Source organism: Platalea leucorodia, assembly GCF_965183815.1.
Source record: "Platalea leucorodia genome assembly, chromosome: 7".
Classification (NCBI taxonomy): domain Eukaryota; kingdom Metazoa; phylum Chordata; class Aves; order Pelecaniformes; family Threskiornithidae; genus Platalea; species Platalea leucorodia.
In genome coordinates, this window is record NC_138829.1 from 50,969,403 (window position 1) to 50,982,452 (window position 13,050).

Below are 13,050 nucleotides of genomic sequence, written 5' to 3' on the forward strand. Positions count from 1 at the left end.
AATAATCGTAATTCTATAATGTTATTTTATATCACAGAAAACTGTGTACATTTTTTCCCCATACAGGACATACTTCAAATAAAATAATTTTAACACCAATAATGAAAATGTTCCTTCTTCCCGACAGAAGTAGAATTGGTTTTTCACCCCAGTTTGGTACATAAATATAAGAAAATAGTCTTTGAATATTTACATCCAGGTGTTTTAAATCTCATTTCTTGACATACTTAATTCTCATTTTCTCTCCAGCCACGGGCATTCTTCCCAAATTTATATACTAATCTCCGACCATCCACACGTTCCAGGATTTCTCTTTTATAATAGTATCTGTTAAAATAAAAACATAGAGAAAGATTTAAGATTAAATTCACCTATGGTCCTAAAAGGCCACTGCCAACTAGGCAATCCCTCAGCTATCTGAAAATTATTTTATATTGATATATATATAAAATACCTAAGATTATTATAACTGAAAGACAAAGAACAAAAAATTGTTGTCTTCTTTTTATTTTATATTAATTATCTTCTGAATTTGAATTTCACCATATTTCAGGTCATAGCATATTGCTGTATTTATCACACACTCTTATAAGAATTCATGGTGTTTTTTCCCAGATAAGCCAGGATCTGAAATCAGACCAGGAAAGAATCTCAGCTTCCATTTAAAAATACATTTTGAACTTTCATAGATTATGTAAAAATGCTCAAAATTTAAAGCAAAGAGCAAAAAAAATCCTCACATAGAATTTGTAAACATATTTTAAGATAATGGGTGGGAGGTATGTCTAGTTTCTGAACATTGCTGGAAATAACAAGGTCTGGGCCGTTACTTGGTATTTTAAGCCTACCCAGTTCAGTAGCACGTGAACTTTCAGCATGCTACAACCATGTTTCCTTCCTACATTGGTTGTTTGGGTGGACAGCAACAGAATGTATATTATATATATATAACACATGTATGTTATATATATTATATATATTATAGTATACAGAAACAGGAGGGGAAAGAAAAGACAAAGAAGAACAAAATGTTAAAATCTCAAAATTAGTGGGAGAGACTCAGCTGTCAAAGAAAGCAACTGGTGTTGCTGACAATTCATTTTTAAAAGTCAACCAGATTCTCCATTCAGGTAGTCTCTTTATGTGCCCCAGTCTTTTACAGCAACATCTCAGCTCACCTCATAGCCCGGCTGAGTTTCTCGTAAGTCATGCTGCTGTTGTTTTTCTTCTTTCCCCAGAGCTGAGCCACAGCTTCGGATTTTAAAAATCTGAACACACCTTCTGATCGGTCTTCCCACTTGATTAATCCTGGGTTTTTCTCAGGATTGAGAAGAATATCTCGAATAAATTCCCAAAGATGAGTTCCTCGAGGGTCTGAAAGAGGAAAGGGGGCAGGAGGAAGGAGTGTCTAAAGAGCTCTGTGGGCTATGCTTGCCATTTCTATGTCATGTTCTTACAGTGTGTCATCTACAGATGGTGACCACTTGGTAGGGACACGCCATAGCTCCTGGAGCACAGGACCCCCACCTTGGAGATATATAGGCAAAAAATGCTGACAGCCTTTACACTGGAGGTGAGTGTCAGCCTTCAGCATGGCAAGGCAGGTAGGAGCCCCAGCAACCAGGGGAAGCAGAGTCCAAACCACCCACTGCTTCCTTCTGCCTTTAGCACTGTTTCTGCCCTGAAGATAACGTGTTTAAGTCTTCCCCTCATCTCATTTGCCCATTTTTCCTGATAGCCTTCTACAGCATGGCACGTAATCTTTTAAAAATTATTGTGTGGTATGTGAAACAGCCAAGATAATTGTGAAGCAGGCACTGAATCTCCATGCATTTAAAAGACAGACAGAAGGCAAAGGAGGTGAAATGCTGTTCCGCATCAATGAGTATTTGGTCCCAGGTCTCTTAGGTAGACTTGAAGAAATAAGAAGAGTGGATACAGGGATAGTGACAAAACTGGCTAGCCAAAATTGTATGCAAAAAGAGTATAAAAAAGTTTGACCATGATATTAGAAAAGGCAAAAACAGATCTCTATGTTCAACAGGTAGACCTCCCAGTTTAAGCACAAATCCATCCCACAGTTACTGTAGAGATGGCACCAGAAAGCCCACATCAAAAAGCAAAAAGGATTAAATAAATCCAACAAGTCAGAAGTAGTTTATGAATGACGAATAACAAATGCAGTGAAAAGGTGGGCCAGAAAGATAGTAGCCCTTTGGTCTGACTTCAAAAACATGCAAGGGTTTAGACCAAATTAAGAAGGAAACAAGCTAGTCGAAGATGTGAAGGTAAATAGAAAACAGTATACAGTGCAACATGAGTAGAAGTAGATTTTAGTCAACTAATCCAACATTTTTCTTTGTTATTATAATTGTTTTCTAGAACCAACAAAATGTGATGGACCTGGTCTATCTGGACATCAGTAACATACTCAATAGATCATGATACAGAGCAGTACTGAAGAAACTGGAAATGTAGGTGATGAGCCCAGCATGGCAAGGTGACCTTTTTTATATGCCAAAGCTGTGATTGAGTTCTTAGAATCATAGAATATCTCAAGTTGGAAGGCACTCATAAGGATCAAGTCCAACTCCCTGCTCCTTGCAGGACTACGAAAAACTAAACCATATGACTAAGAGCTTCGCCCAGATGCTCCTTGAACTCTGACAGGCTTGGTGCTCTGACTACTTCCCTGGACAGCCTGTTCCAGTGACTGACCACCCTCTCAGTGAAGAACCTTTGTCTAATGTCCAGTCTGAACTTCCCCTGATGCAGCTTCATTCCATTTCCTCGTGACCAGAGAGAGGAGATCAGCACCTCCCCCTCCACTGCCCCCCTTGAGGAAGTTGTAGACTCTGATGAGGTCATCCCTCAGCCTTCTCTTCTTTAAGCTGAACAAACCAAGTGACCTCAGTTCTTCACAGGTTTGTCTTCAGACCAGTCCTATCTAATCCTTTCATTAGCAACCTTGATATATACACAAAAAAAGAAATAAAATGCCTGCGTGCAGATAAAAAGTTCAAGAGTTCTGGTTGGACAAAGTCACAGAGCAGGGTAAGAAGAGGAGTCAGGAAGGGACAGATAATCTGGAGACCATATTGAAACAGGATGAAATCAAATACTACAAAATGCAGTGAAGTATCAATATTAAGGTTTTCTATTATAAATGGGGAAAGACACAGGATGCAAAAGACATACACAAGATATTTTCAGCATAAAAATCTCAGTAACATACATTAATGGAACTATGTCCAGAAATCACAATTTTGATAACCTGTCTTCAGCGTCAAGTTGAATCAAAACTAGCAGAAAAAGCAGATGAGGAGAGTGGAAAGACTGTCATATCAGAGGAGAAGAAGGTGGCATGATTAAGGGGCAGGTGCTTGCTCGTGATGCCATGCGTGAGAGGTTGTGCAAGGAATTGCTGAGCAGGGTCTCTGGTGTATGCTGCACCTAGCAGGTACAGGCATGAGCATGGCCATGCCCATGCACAGACCTTCCTGATTTAATCCTGGGTCTCTTTCATCATTCCTTTAATCCAGTCCACCAGCCCAGCTCAACATAGGCCGAGGCAACTGCTTTCTGGTCGCTTCCCCACAAGCTCTCACTGATAAAAAACAATTTGAAAAGTATAACAATATCGAGTCAAAAATAACGTAAGCAAGCAGTACTAGAAACTGTCAGATCCTTGGAGGATTCAATCACAGTAACAATCTAACCAGTTTTGCTTTCAAACTGCTTCTTTTTCCCTCCCGAAGGGGATTTGCTTTTAATGTGTTTCTTTTCCTTCAATTAACCAACATGGATAAACATGGATGTCAACTTACTGTGCTTCTTGGTGTGAGACTTTGGGGCATGATCTTGTGATTTTTTCACATCTGAAGAATCTGCAGAGAAGGAAAATGAAGCCTGTTTGTAAATTTGATTAAAAGCTTTCCATTGACTAGCAGGTTGAAAGAAATAAAACCACAAAAAAGAACTAATATCTCTTTTAAAGATATTCACTTTTAAGAAGGTAGTCTAAGTGAGGAGGAAGGGGGAGAGTTTTGTTTTCTGTACTATATGTTAATCAGCACACTTCACAAAGAGACCATTGATGAATAAAGAATGAATGCAGAGGTAAACATTTGGCTTTTGAAACCTAAATTTGATTAACAAATACCTCACCTCATGATATGTGTGTGAGAGAGAAAAATAAGACGATCACATCTATAAAAGGAATCCTGAATTGTCCCATTATGTCTTAGTCTTTGCAGAAGCATGTATCTTTGGGGGCTTATTTGTTTCTGAAGAGATGATCTAATGTGAAATGTATGCACTTCTATCAATGCACAGAACACCTACCTGACTACAACATAATGAACTGGCAAAGTGTTGTTGTTTGGGGGGGGCAGGGTGGGGGAATGGGGCTGCGCTGGTAAGTTTTTGGCAGCTGGACATGCATATATTGCTCTGTGGATCAGAGCCATAGAAACAAGGCATTTCTCATCGATGGTACTTTACCACCTGCAGCCAGCCAGAGGAGAAATAAGGCTTCTGGCGTAAGAGTTTCTTCAGAAATGAAGAAAAAGAAAAGTTCTGTTTATTCATGACTGTAACCTACCTCGCAGTCTGCACGTTCAACCCTGCTGCCCTCAAACCACCGCAGCCTGGATCTGCTCTTGACATTAATGAATATCTTTCATCTGATCACTCTAAGTCTCTCAAAATCTGTGGGATAGTCCTGAAAGGGAGCCCCTTGTGTGTTTGCTTTTCAGCATACTTCATGCCTGAATTCCATAAAGCAAAGCTTAAGGTCCCACGCATGTTTTCCCAGCTTCTATGAAGGCATGATTATCATACTTTTCATGGAAACCGGGCATTTGCATGGGAAAATGACTCACAGGAAATATTAATTTGCATAGAAACTTGTTGGATTTGCACAAGCAACTGCAATAACTGCATGTGAAAAGGTGCACGCAAAGCTATTCACACACTTGCTTTATTCATACATAACTGGAAACATAAACTGAACAGGTCAGTGAGGATAAGCCTAACCTCCACTGTTCTGAGCCTGACATAATTATTGTCCTTGACCCCCAAGCAGCAAATGCACTCTGAGTCATTTTGCCTTCCCACTCTCAAAGAGCAGGAACTAGCCTGAACCTCACTCAGCTTGGGGGGAAAAAGTAAAATGAAGCTTCTTTCACTGCCTTTCCTCAGATTATGATTCCCCTGATGTTATTAAAAGTCTGTGGGAACCCCAGGCGAGGACAGCAGGACCCAGTCCTTTATTTGCCCCCTTACATAAATCCTTCTCATTTTAAAATCCCACAATTCACTTGCAAATGTTTGTTATGCTCCACTTAGCTGCAGATTTATTCTTGGAAGTTCAGTTGCCTTCTGCCTAGCTGGTGATTTATTCTGGATTTCAGCTGTGTAAATAGCCTCCTGCTCTGCCTTCACTCCTACATGGAAACCGGTTTCAAACATGCCATGTTAGGAGGCTGGGGCCTGACAGATGAAAAGAGTTATGATGCAGTTTCAGTAAAGCTGTCTTGCAAAACTTTTGACAAAAGGTTGCACAGTATTTGCATATGATTCAGGAATGAGCCATTTTTTTTACGGGATATACAAATTTAGTTTTTACAGGAGGCTGTGCCCTTGGCGTGCCACCCTAGCTCTAGGCTTAAGCAGTCAGTGGGTAACCACACCGTGCCAGGAACTTGACAGGTCCCCAGTCCTGTCAGAGAGCTCTGAAATCCTGGTAGTCATCTTGTGAGAGTGGGTGGAGGTGGTGGAGAAAGCAAACAAAGTGTTTGGTTGGGTTTTTTTAAGGTTTGATGGTTTTCTTCTTCTGGTCTGGTTTTCTCTGTTTTTTTTAATTTATTGCTGAGTGCATTAGATTAAACTGTATGTCACTTGGCAAGTCTGCCTGTGCTGGGAGTCCAGGGGATGCAGCGAATGGGCAGGCACAGAGGCTGTGACTGCCGCTTGCATGCAGAGGCATAGGGTTGCCCCCAGTGCAGAGATAGTGCCTGCGAGGCTGTGTCTACAGCAGTGTGCTTTCCTTTCTCATCTTCCCGTGACTTCCACTGCTTTCTCCCTCAGATCTGGTTGCTTAACAGCCTCCTAAGAAGGACCTGCCTTTCCTTCCCCTCTTTCTCATTCCCCTGCCATCTCTGCTCTCCTCTTTCTCATCACTGCCTCGCTCTCTCACCTCTGCCCCTTGTGCCTGCCCCCAGGACATGGCCCACAGAGCGCCCCAGCACATGTGCCCAGACTGCACTTTTGCCGGGCACTATGGCAAATGGGTTTGCTCTTTGTCCTGCCTTTTAGCAGGCAGCTTGTCTCTCTGCCTTGTGGAAACATGGTGGAGGCGTGAAGAGGCATGTGGTGCCTGCCCTGCTGTCAGATGAGATGGGGTCCAGCAGGAAGACCTTCTGCTAGTGCAATTGGGCAGAGGGCTTGGTGCCTGCCCTACGGCTTCCCCGGGCCAACTCCAAACCCAGCCCCAAACCTTGCAACCTACTCATCATGAACCAGTGCCTCACTAGGGAAACGCAGCCACTTCTGGGGAGGACCACGGCACTTGTTTGCCCATACCCAGCCACACCACAGAAAAGTGTGGTGGAGCTGGAATGTCTCACCTCTCTGACACTAACATGCTCCCCTTTGACTCAATCACTTTAAAAGATATGTAGAGATTGCAGATTATTTGATCTTCTTTGTCTTGACAGAGAGAAGAGGGAAGCATTTCTTTAAAGCAAGCTATTGTAATAATGATAGCTAGAAGAGCTGTCAGAATCAGTATTGCTTGGTTTAAAATTACTGGAGGCTCATACTCAATCCTACAACAGGAGACCACAGAGACTATTATACATCGGTAGCTCTGGGACAAGTGACAAACAATGAACAATATAATTACATGTTCCTTACCAGGAGGCTGGTGACTAGGTGTCGTCATGGAAATCTGAGCACGACAGAATGTTTTACTGTCCAATAGCTCTGGGAATTAAAAAGAAGACATTTAAAGTAATAGCCTCAGACAACAATAAAACCATCTCAGAAATGCATGAAGTATTGTGATGTTAGTTACCTACTGTGCTACCATAGCCACTGTCATACAGGTAATTCTCTTCTTTCCAGGACACCATTAACGATGGATCTGAAGGTAAAGGACCAACAGGAAAATCAGATCACTAAAAGAAATTTTTTTAGCACAGAGGTGAATATTGAGCACTGAGAGAATAAGAAATGTGCAGAAAACAAGCTGTGAAGGTAACCCAAAAGTGAAGGGGCTATGCACGAAATTATGTCCTTTCACTCAAATTATGGATGGGGGTTTGCATACTCAGGCAAATGTATTTACACAAATCACTGACTTTTAGAAATAATGTAGTAGGCTCTTCCTTTTCCTGGCAACCATATCATTTATGCCTGCCCTTGAAGGAGGTTTCCTATGCCATATCAACTCTAATTCTACCCAATCCAGTCCTGAATTCTCAGCCCCTGGTGATTATGGCAGTGCTTTGGTGCCATAGAGATGAAAGTGTTCTCAAAAATGTAGTAAAACAGGAGGATGCTTATAATGAGTATTTCTATAATGGCAGAACTCGAAAGTCCCCTCTGAAACAGAGCTTCATGTGGAAGCACATAGTGAGAAACATCAAAGCCTAATCCTAGATGAAGGGCCATTTTCTTCCAGGCACGTCAAGTCCCCATCCTTAACCTAAAAACCACCTTCATGATTAAAGAGGAATAATTTTTAGTGACCTTCTGGTCAGATGAATCAATATAAGCAGAACAGAAGTATTGTCTTTATGACCTGTACATTGATTAGGAAATTACTCTCTTCACAGTGCATTTTTGAGGTCAGAAACCTTAAAAATATCTTTTTCTTTTGAATCCATGTCAGAAAGGATGAGACGTAAGGTTCAAATCTAGGTTTCACTTATTTTTTTTTCATGTTCCTACAAATGAAATAAAAAACCCAAAAATTAATTATAGCTAAATCATCATGGTTGGCTAAGTTACTACTTATGACATAGGAATTTAGCAGGCATGCTAAGTAATAGCTGCATGTTTGGGCACCCAGAGCTTGTGTTCCTACATAGGACACACCCTTTGCTTGCTTGAACACCTGATCCACCTAATGTTGCCTCTGAAAACAGGTCTTATCTAGACAGAACATAAGGAGACAGCTTGTCTTCCCATTCTGGCCTTTTTCAGTAACCATGTCTTTACAACTGTGATGGTCTACTAGGATGAGGCAGGCTTCCCCTCTAAACTACCAGCCCCATCCCTGCTAGCTCACAAGGAGTCCCTTCCCCAGCAGCCCCAATCCACTCTGCCTGCTCCTCCCCATGCAGAAACTAAACCCACTCCCACTGCTTGTGGTTGGCATCTCCAGAGCCCCACCATGCCACTCCTGATTCAGCACAGCTAGGAGAACCATCAGTTAGTCTTGGCCTTTGACCTTTCCAGGATGTGCAGCTGAGGTACTTTGCACTGCACTGTATATCTCTAGTGGGAGGAGAAACTAATATTATACCAAGATCTCATAAATCAGGACTTAAAGGATTACTGTAGTTTTCTATATGGCAAGCATTGAGGCTGCTGCATGCACATTACCCGCACTATGCAGGCACAAGCAAGGAGTAGATTGCAGATTGCAATGCTTGCCCACTGCAAGAAGAAGGTGAATAGTGTTCCTGGCTGGAGAAGCTGGGGTCCTCCAGGTTAGCTGAATAAACAGGCTGGCAGCATTTGTCAGAGACACCGCACACTACGCATCTGTATTCATTCTGCCAGGAGATATTAAAACGTGGCTCATGAACACACCCACATACAAAGAGGCTGGGATTAGTGGGATAGAGAGTGTTTGGATACAGACAGAGGCACTCTGGCAAAGGAACCAGGAAAATAATCATGCCTGAAGAGGAGGATTGAACTGAGCTGCAGTTCTTTTCTTGGTGAAACGAAGTCCTGAGAGGAAAAGGATCTAGCTATGAACATACTGTAAAAAAAGACTGCCACAGGAAAAATGCAGATTTGGTCAAACCAAAATACTACCTGAATTTCAGTTTCATTGAAACATGTGAAGAAATAGAAATGTAACATTTTTTTCTCTCAAAGTTGTTTTGTTTGGAAATTTCCTCATGTTTCAAACATTAACTGCACTTCACAACAAAATATTTTTTCTCTCTTTTTTTTAAACTGAGAATACTGTGAAAATAGTTGTTTTGAAATCTGCTGAATGAAGCATAGAATGAAGTCCTCTACAAAGCTGCACTCGTTAAGCACTGCAATCTATTCCAAGTCTGAACATCAGTACAGACTGCTGATACTGCAGAGATCTCCCAGGAAAAGTGGCCACATGCAACCTAAGATAATTGGTATTACCCGAAACTTCAAAAAGTAGACATTGACTGATATTTGTGTTACTTCTTTTATTCTGCATGATACACTTTCCATGTTATTTAATGCCATTTTGATATCTCTCTCTTGGAATGGACAGTTTTCCCTTTTTGTCATCATCGAAAGACAAGTTACTCAACTGTAACTCACCTGTTTGCTCTGTCTTCACAATGACATTATGAGAGTGGTACATGTCACTTCCGCACTGGCCTGCAAGAAAGCATATGGCAGACAGAACATATGACAACAAGCACAGAAGAATCAAACGTATTAGTTCCAAGCAGCAACTGCTACAGCTGAGCCAGAAGGCTAATTTTGGAGTGGGAAACATACCCTTTCCCCTGGTCCTTCAGACTTCTGCCTTATGTCATATCTAAGCAATTTAGCAATACAGTGAATGAGGTATAAACAGTATAGCAAACATAGCAAATGAGATCTGCCAGGCAGGTCTCTGGGGAGCGTAAGCGGCTTCTGAAGATCCCAGAATTCAGACCACTGTACGTGTGTCTCTGCCTAATATCTATTTACCATTCCATTTTAGGTGCTGAAGGTTGCTGTAAAGCAGTTGCCCTGCTGTCCCAGCTGCCTGAGTGAATTCCTGCAGACTCATGCTGCACAGATGTTCCCCATTGATATCAAACTCCTGGAAGGGTATGCAGTTGGCATCCAGTTGGTTGGTATCAAGGAGATGCTGCAGCCACTCCCAGACTTGAAACTTAGTCCAGTACTGTGGGTGTATTTCGTGCCACTGAGTTCCATAGAAGCTGCTGGACACTGGAAAAGAAAGTAGGTATTTACTGTCTCTGTTAGTACCACAGGATTATGTCAATGACAAGAAAGGTCTATAGCTAAATTGCATGCTCTGGAAGTCTGCAGATCTAGATTCTTTTCTCGGTCCTTAACACTAGCTCAGTAGCTATTGCTGGAGAAGGCTTTGTTATATTTTTGCCTCAGTTTTCCAATTAAAAACTGGTAATTATTACATGGCACCTCTCTTGGAAGATCGAGTATGTAGGAATTAATTTATTAATGTTTGCTAAATACACCAAAATTCTTTGATAGAAGATATCTTACAGAAGTACTGTTGAAAAGGTGTGTTGATCCTTGCATGGGAAAATAATTCTAGTTCATCAGAAAATGATGGAAAAGCCTTGCAAAATTCTCATAATGTCACATGGAAATTTTCTTTGAATGAAGATTTAATAAGGACTGAATATGAATTGTGGGGTTCAATCAAAGAACCATAAAAGCCAAGGCACTCTCCTATTGCTCCACGGTAAAAGCCTATGAGTATGGCTCACAGCTTCATGAGAGAGCTCACGTTCTGGTGAATGCATGTTATTTCTGTAGTCACGTAAGATGATTTCTGAATGCAACTGTAAAACTAATTTTTAGTTACGGAAGCTGCCTAATTTTCTTGTTAGGATGTCTGAATCTTTTCTTGGCAATCTTTTAAACTCTTCTCAGTTCTATGTCTTTACACAACAATAATTTACGTGTGCAAATGAAAAAAATTGTGGGGATAAGGCAGGACTGCTTTGGTCTGCCTTCACAGAAGGGCTGGCAAAAGGAGTTCAGTGCAATTTATTCCTTGGGAAAATAGGACAATGGAGTATGCTAGGCAGAGACAGTGGTGTGATAAAATGCTCACAAGTGCATGAAGGGTTTAAGGATGAGAGATTGCAGAGGTGGTTGAATTATGGCAGCAGGAAAGGCTGCCATGGTCTAGATTTACAGTAGCCCCACTCCAGGATGTGGCATCAGTTCATTCTCAGTCTCCCCAAGAAAAAGATTACCCACACAGCTGTGAGAAATACTGACAACTGTGGATATTGCTAGAGGACCACAAACAACAGAGTTTGCACATTTTAGGAAATCACCCCCCCTCAGGTCCCAATAGACCTCAGGTCTCTTTGGTTGAGATACAGTGCACAATGCTAGTTTCCAGGTAAACACAAAAAACCCCAACAGTTACTTAGGTTTCTTTATCAATACTGGCCAAAAAGGTCTGTGTCAGTAAAAGGGAGTTTGCAGGACTGTTTCTCATCCTCCTGTTGAAGGATTTGGGGAATGAGTGTGGAAATTATTAGGAGTCTGGTATGTCAGAGAATAAAGGTTTGACGGAGCTGTCAAGAATTCCCTGAAAAAGAGGTTGATGTATTCCCATCACTTCAGAAGGGTAAAGGAATTTCAGAGGCCACTAGACTCCTAATGTAAATGGAGAGCCTTTAGTGAAAGGAAAGAGTAGCTAGGTAAAAGGAAGTGGTGAATGATTGTAGAGGCTGGTCTGAGCTTTTGGCTTCCTGTCCCTCTAAAACATAAGTGAATCCTGAGGGGTTTCACACTGGAAACATGAAAATAGACCCCATTGTTTGCCTTCATGAAATCCTGTGCAAAGTAAAACTCAGCCAGGACTTTTTTCCCCATGAATTTGTTACAGATAGGTCAGCACATTTATTAAGTGCACACTTATGCATTCCTGTGTATTTAGAAATTACACATAAAAAAGAACAAGAGTTTCATTGAGTGGAAACTTTCATTGTAAGTTTTGTTGCAGCATTATTTGATTAGAAGGACGACTGCAGTGTATGTTTGTCTGCTTAGATTTTGAGGTTTGCCCATCGACTGAGTGATAAAAAGAATTTAAAAATTATATCAAACTCTCTCTATATAGATATGTCTATATTTTTATACTGAGAGAGAACATATATGAACACATTTTTTATATATAAAGCCATATAATCAGAAAACAGTAAGAAAAAAAAAAGTTCTCAGATCACAAGCTATCTAGTGTTCTAATGCCAGTCTAATTAGAAAGCTATCTAGTAATTTGAGCTGCAAAAGCAAATACAGTAAAGGAGCAAAAAGACTATTCCCCTGGAAAGCCGGAGGGGTGTTTAGCATTGAAAAGTAATGTTGGTTCAGAGAAGGCATGAGGGGTAAAGGTAAGGGAGAAAGAATTCTGGACTGAGGAGAGGGAACTTTTGGCACTTTCAATACCACTAAATTAATTTTAAGAAAAAGAACCAGTAAGGAAATAAACCATAAACTGGTTACTTTCAGAAACCTAGTGTTGTGAGTTCAGCTTTTTACAAATAAAGTAACAAATTGAAATTTTTCTTACCAGAAGTGAAACTCCAGTGAATTAATGTTACTGAAAAATAATACTTGTGGATACTTAAAGGTGTAGTAGCTCATTCCTCCCTGCGTCCCCCCCAAAAACATGGCTCAGAGCTGTTGAATTCCTCCTACCATTGCATGTAGAATATCCATCTGTCCAGGAAGGCTGCTGGTGGAGTAGATTGCTGCTGGAATTGATACTCATTCTGCCAGCTCCTTCCAAAATCATGATCTGTAAGTGAATCGAACAGCTTGCTTAGTGAGCGGTGTCTAGTCCAAGCGGTAAATGGCAAAAAAAAAAAAAAAATCCACCAAAGGTGAAGTGAGGAAGCCAATTCCATTTGTAGAAGATACAATTGAAATCAAGAACATGTTGCCACAACCCCTTTTCCACTGCCACGAAATCTCCTTATGATAAACATTACCATGATTAATTTGCATATGCAAGAAGCAAGTTTCTACAGTTGCCCATCCATAAATGAATAATCTGTAATCAGAAATGAAGCCGAATGAAAAGACAAGGCTCCTGAC

The 13,050-nt window shown here is 41.0% G+C and overlaps 1 protein-coding gene across 2 annotated transcripts; it reads right to left on the bottom strand.

Moving 5' to 3' along the window:
• Positions 1 to 227: 227 nt before the first annotated feature.
• On the bottom strand, positions 228 to 12,748 carry EHF (ETS homologous factor; the record flags this gene model as incomplete). 2 transcript variants are annotated; one of them, XM_082317094.1, is made up of 8 exons in its annotated part: positions 228 to 327; positions 1,179 to 1,374; positions 3,828 to 3,887; positions 6,919 to 6,987; positions 7,079 to 7,147; positions 9,550 to 9,609; positions 9,928 to 10,173; positions 12,652 to 12,748. In XM_082317094.1, 8 exons carry the CDS (start codon positions 12,746 to 12,748, stop codon positions 228 to 230), a joined length of 897 nt encoding a protein of 298 aa, XP_082173220.1. The 2 variants fall into 2 exon arrangements, with proteins under 2 accessions (XP_082173220.1, XP_082173221.1); XM_082317095.1 differs by lacking the exon at positions 6,919 to 6,987.
• Between the last annotated feature and the right edge of the window lie 302 nt (positions 12,749 to 13,050).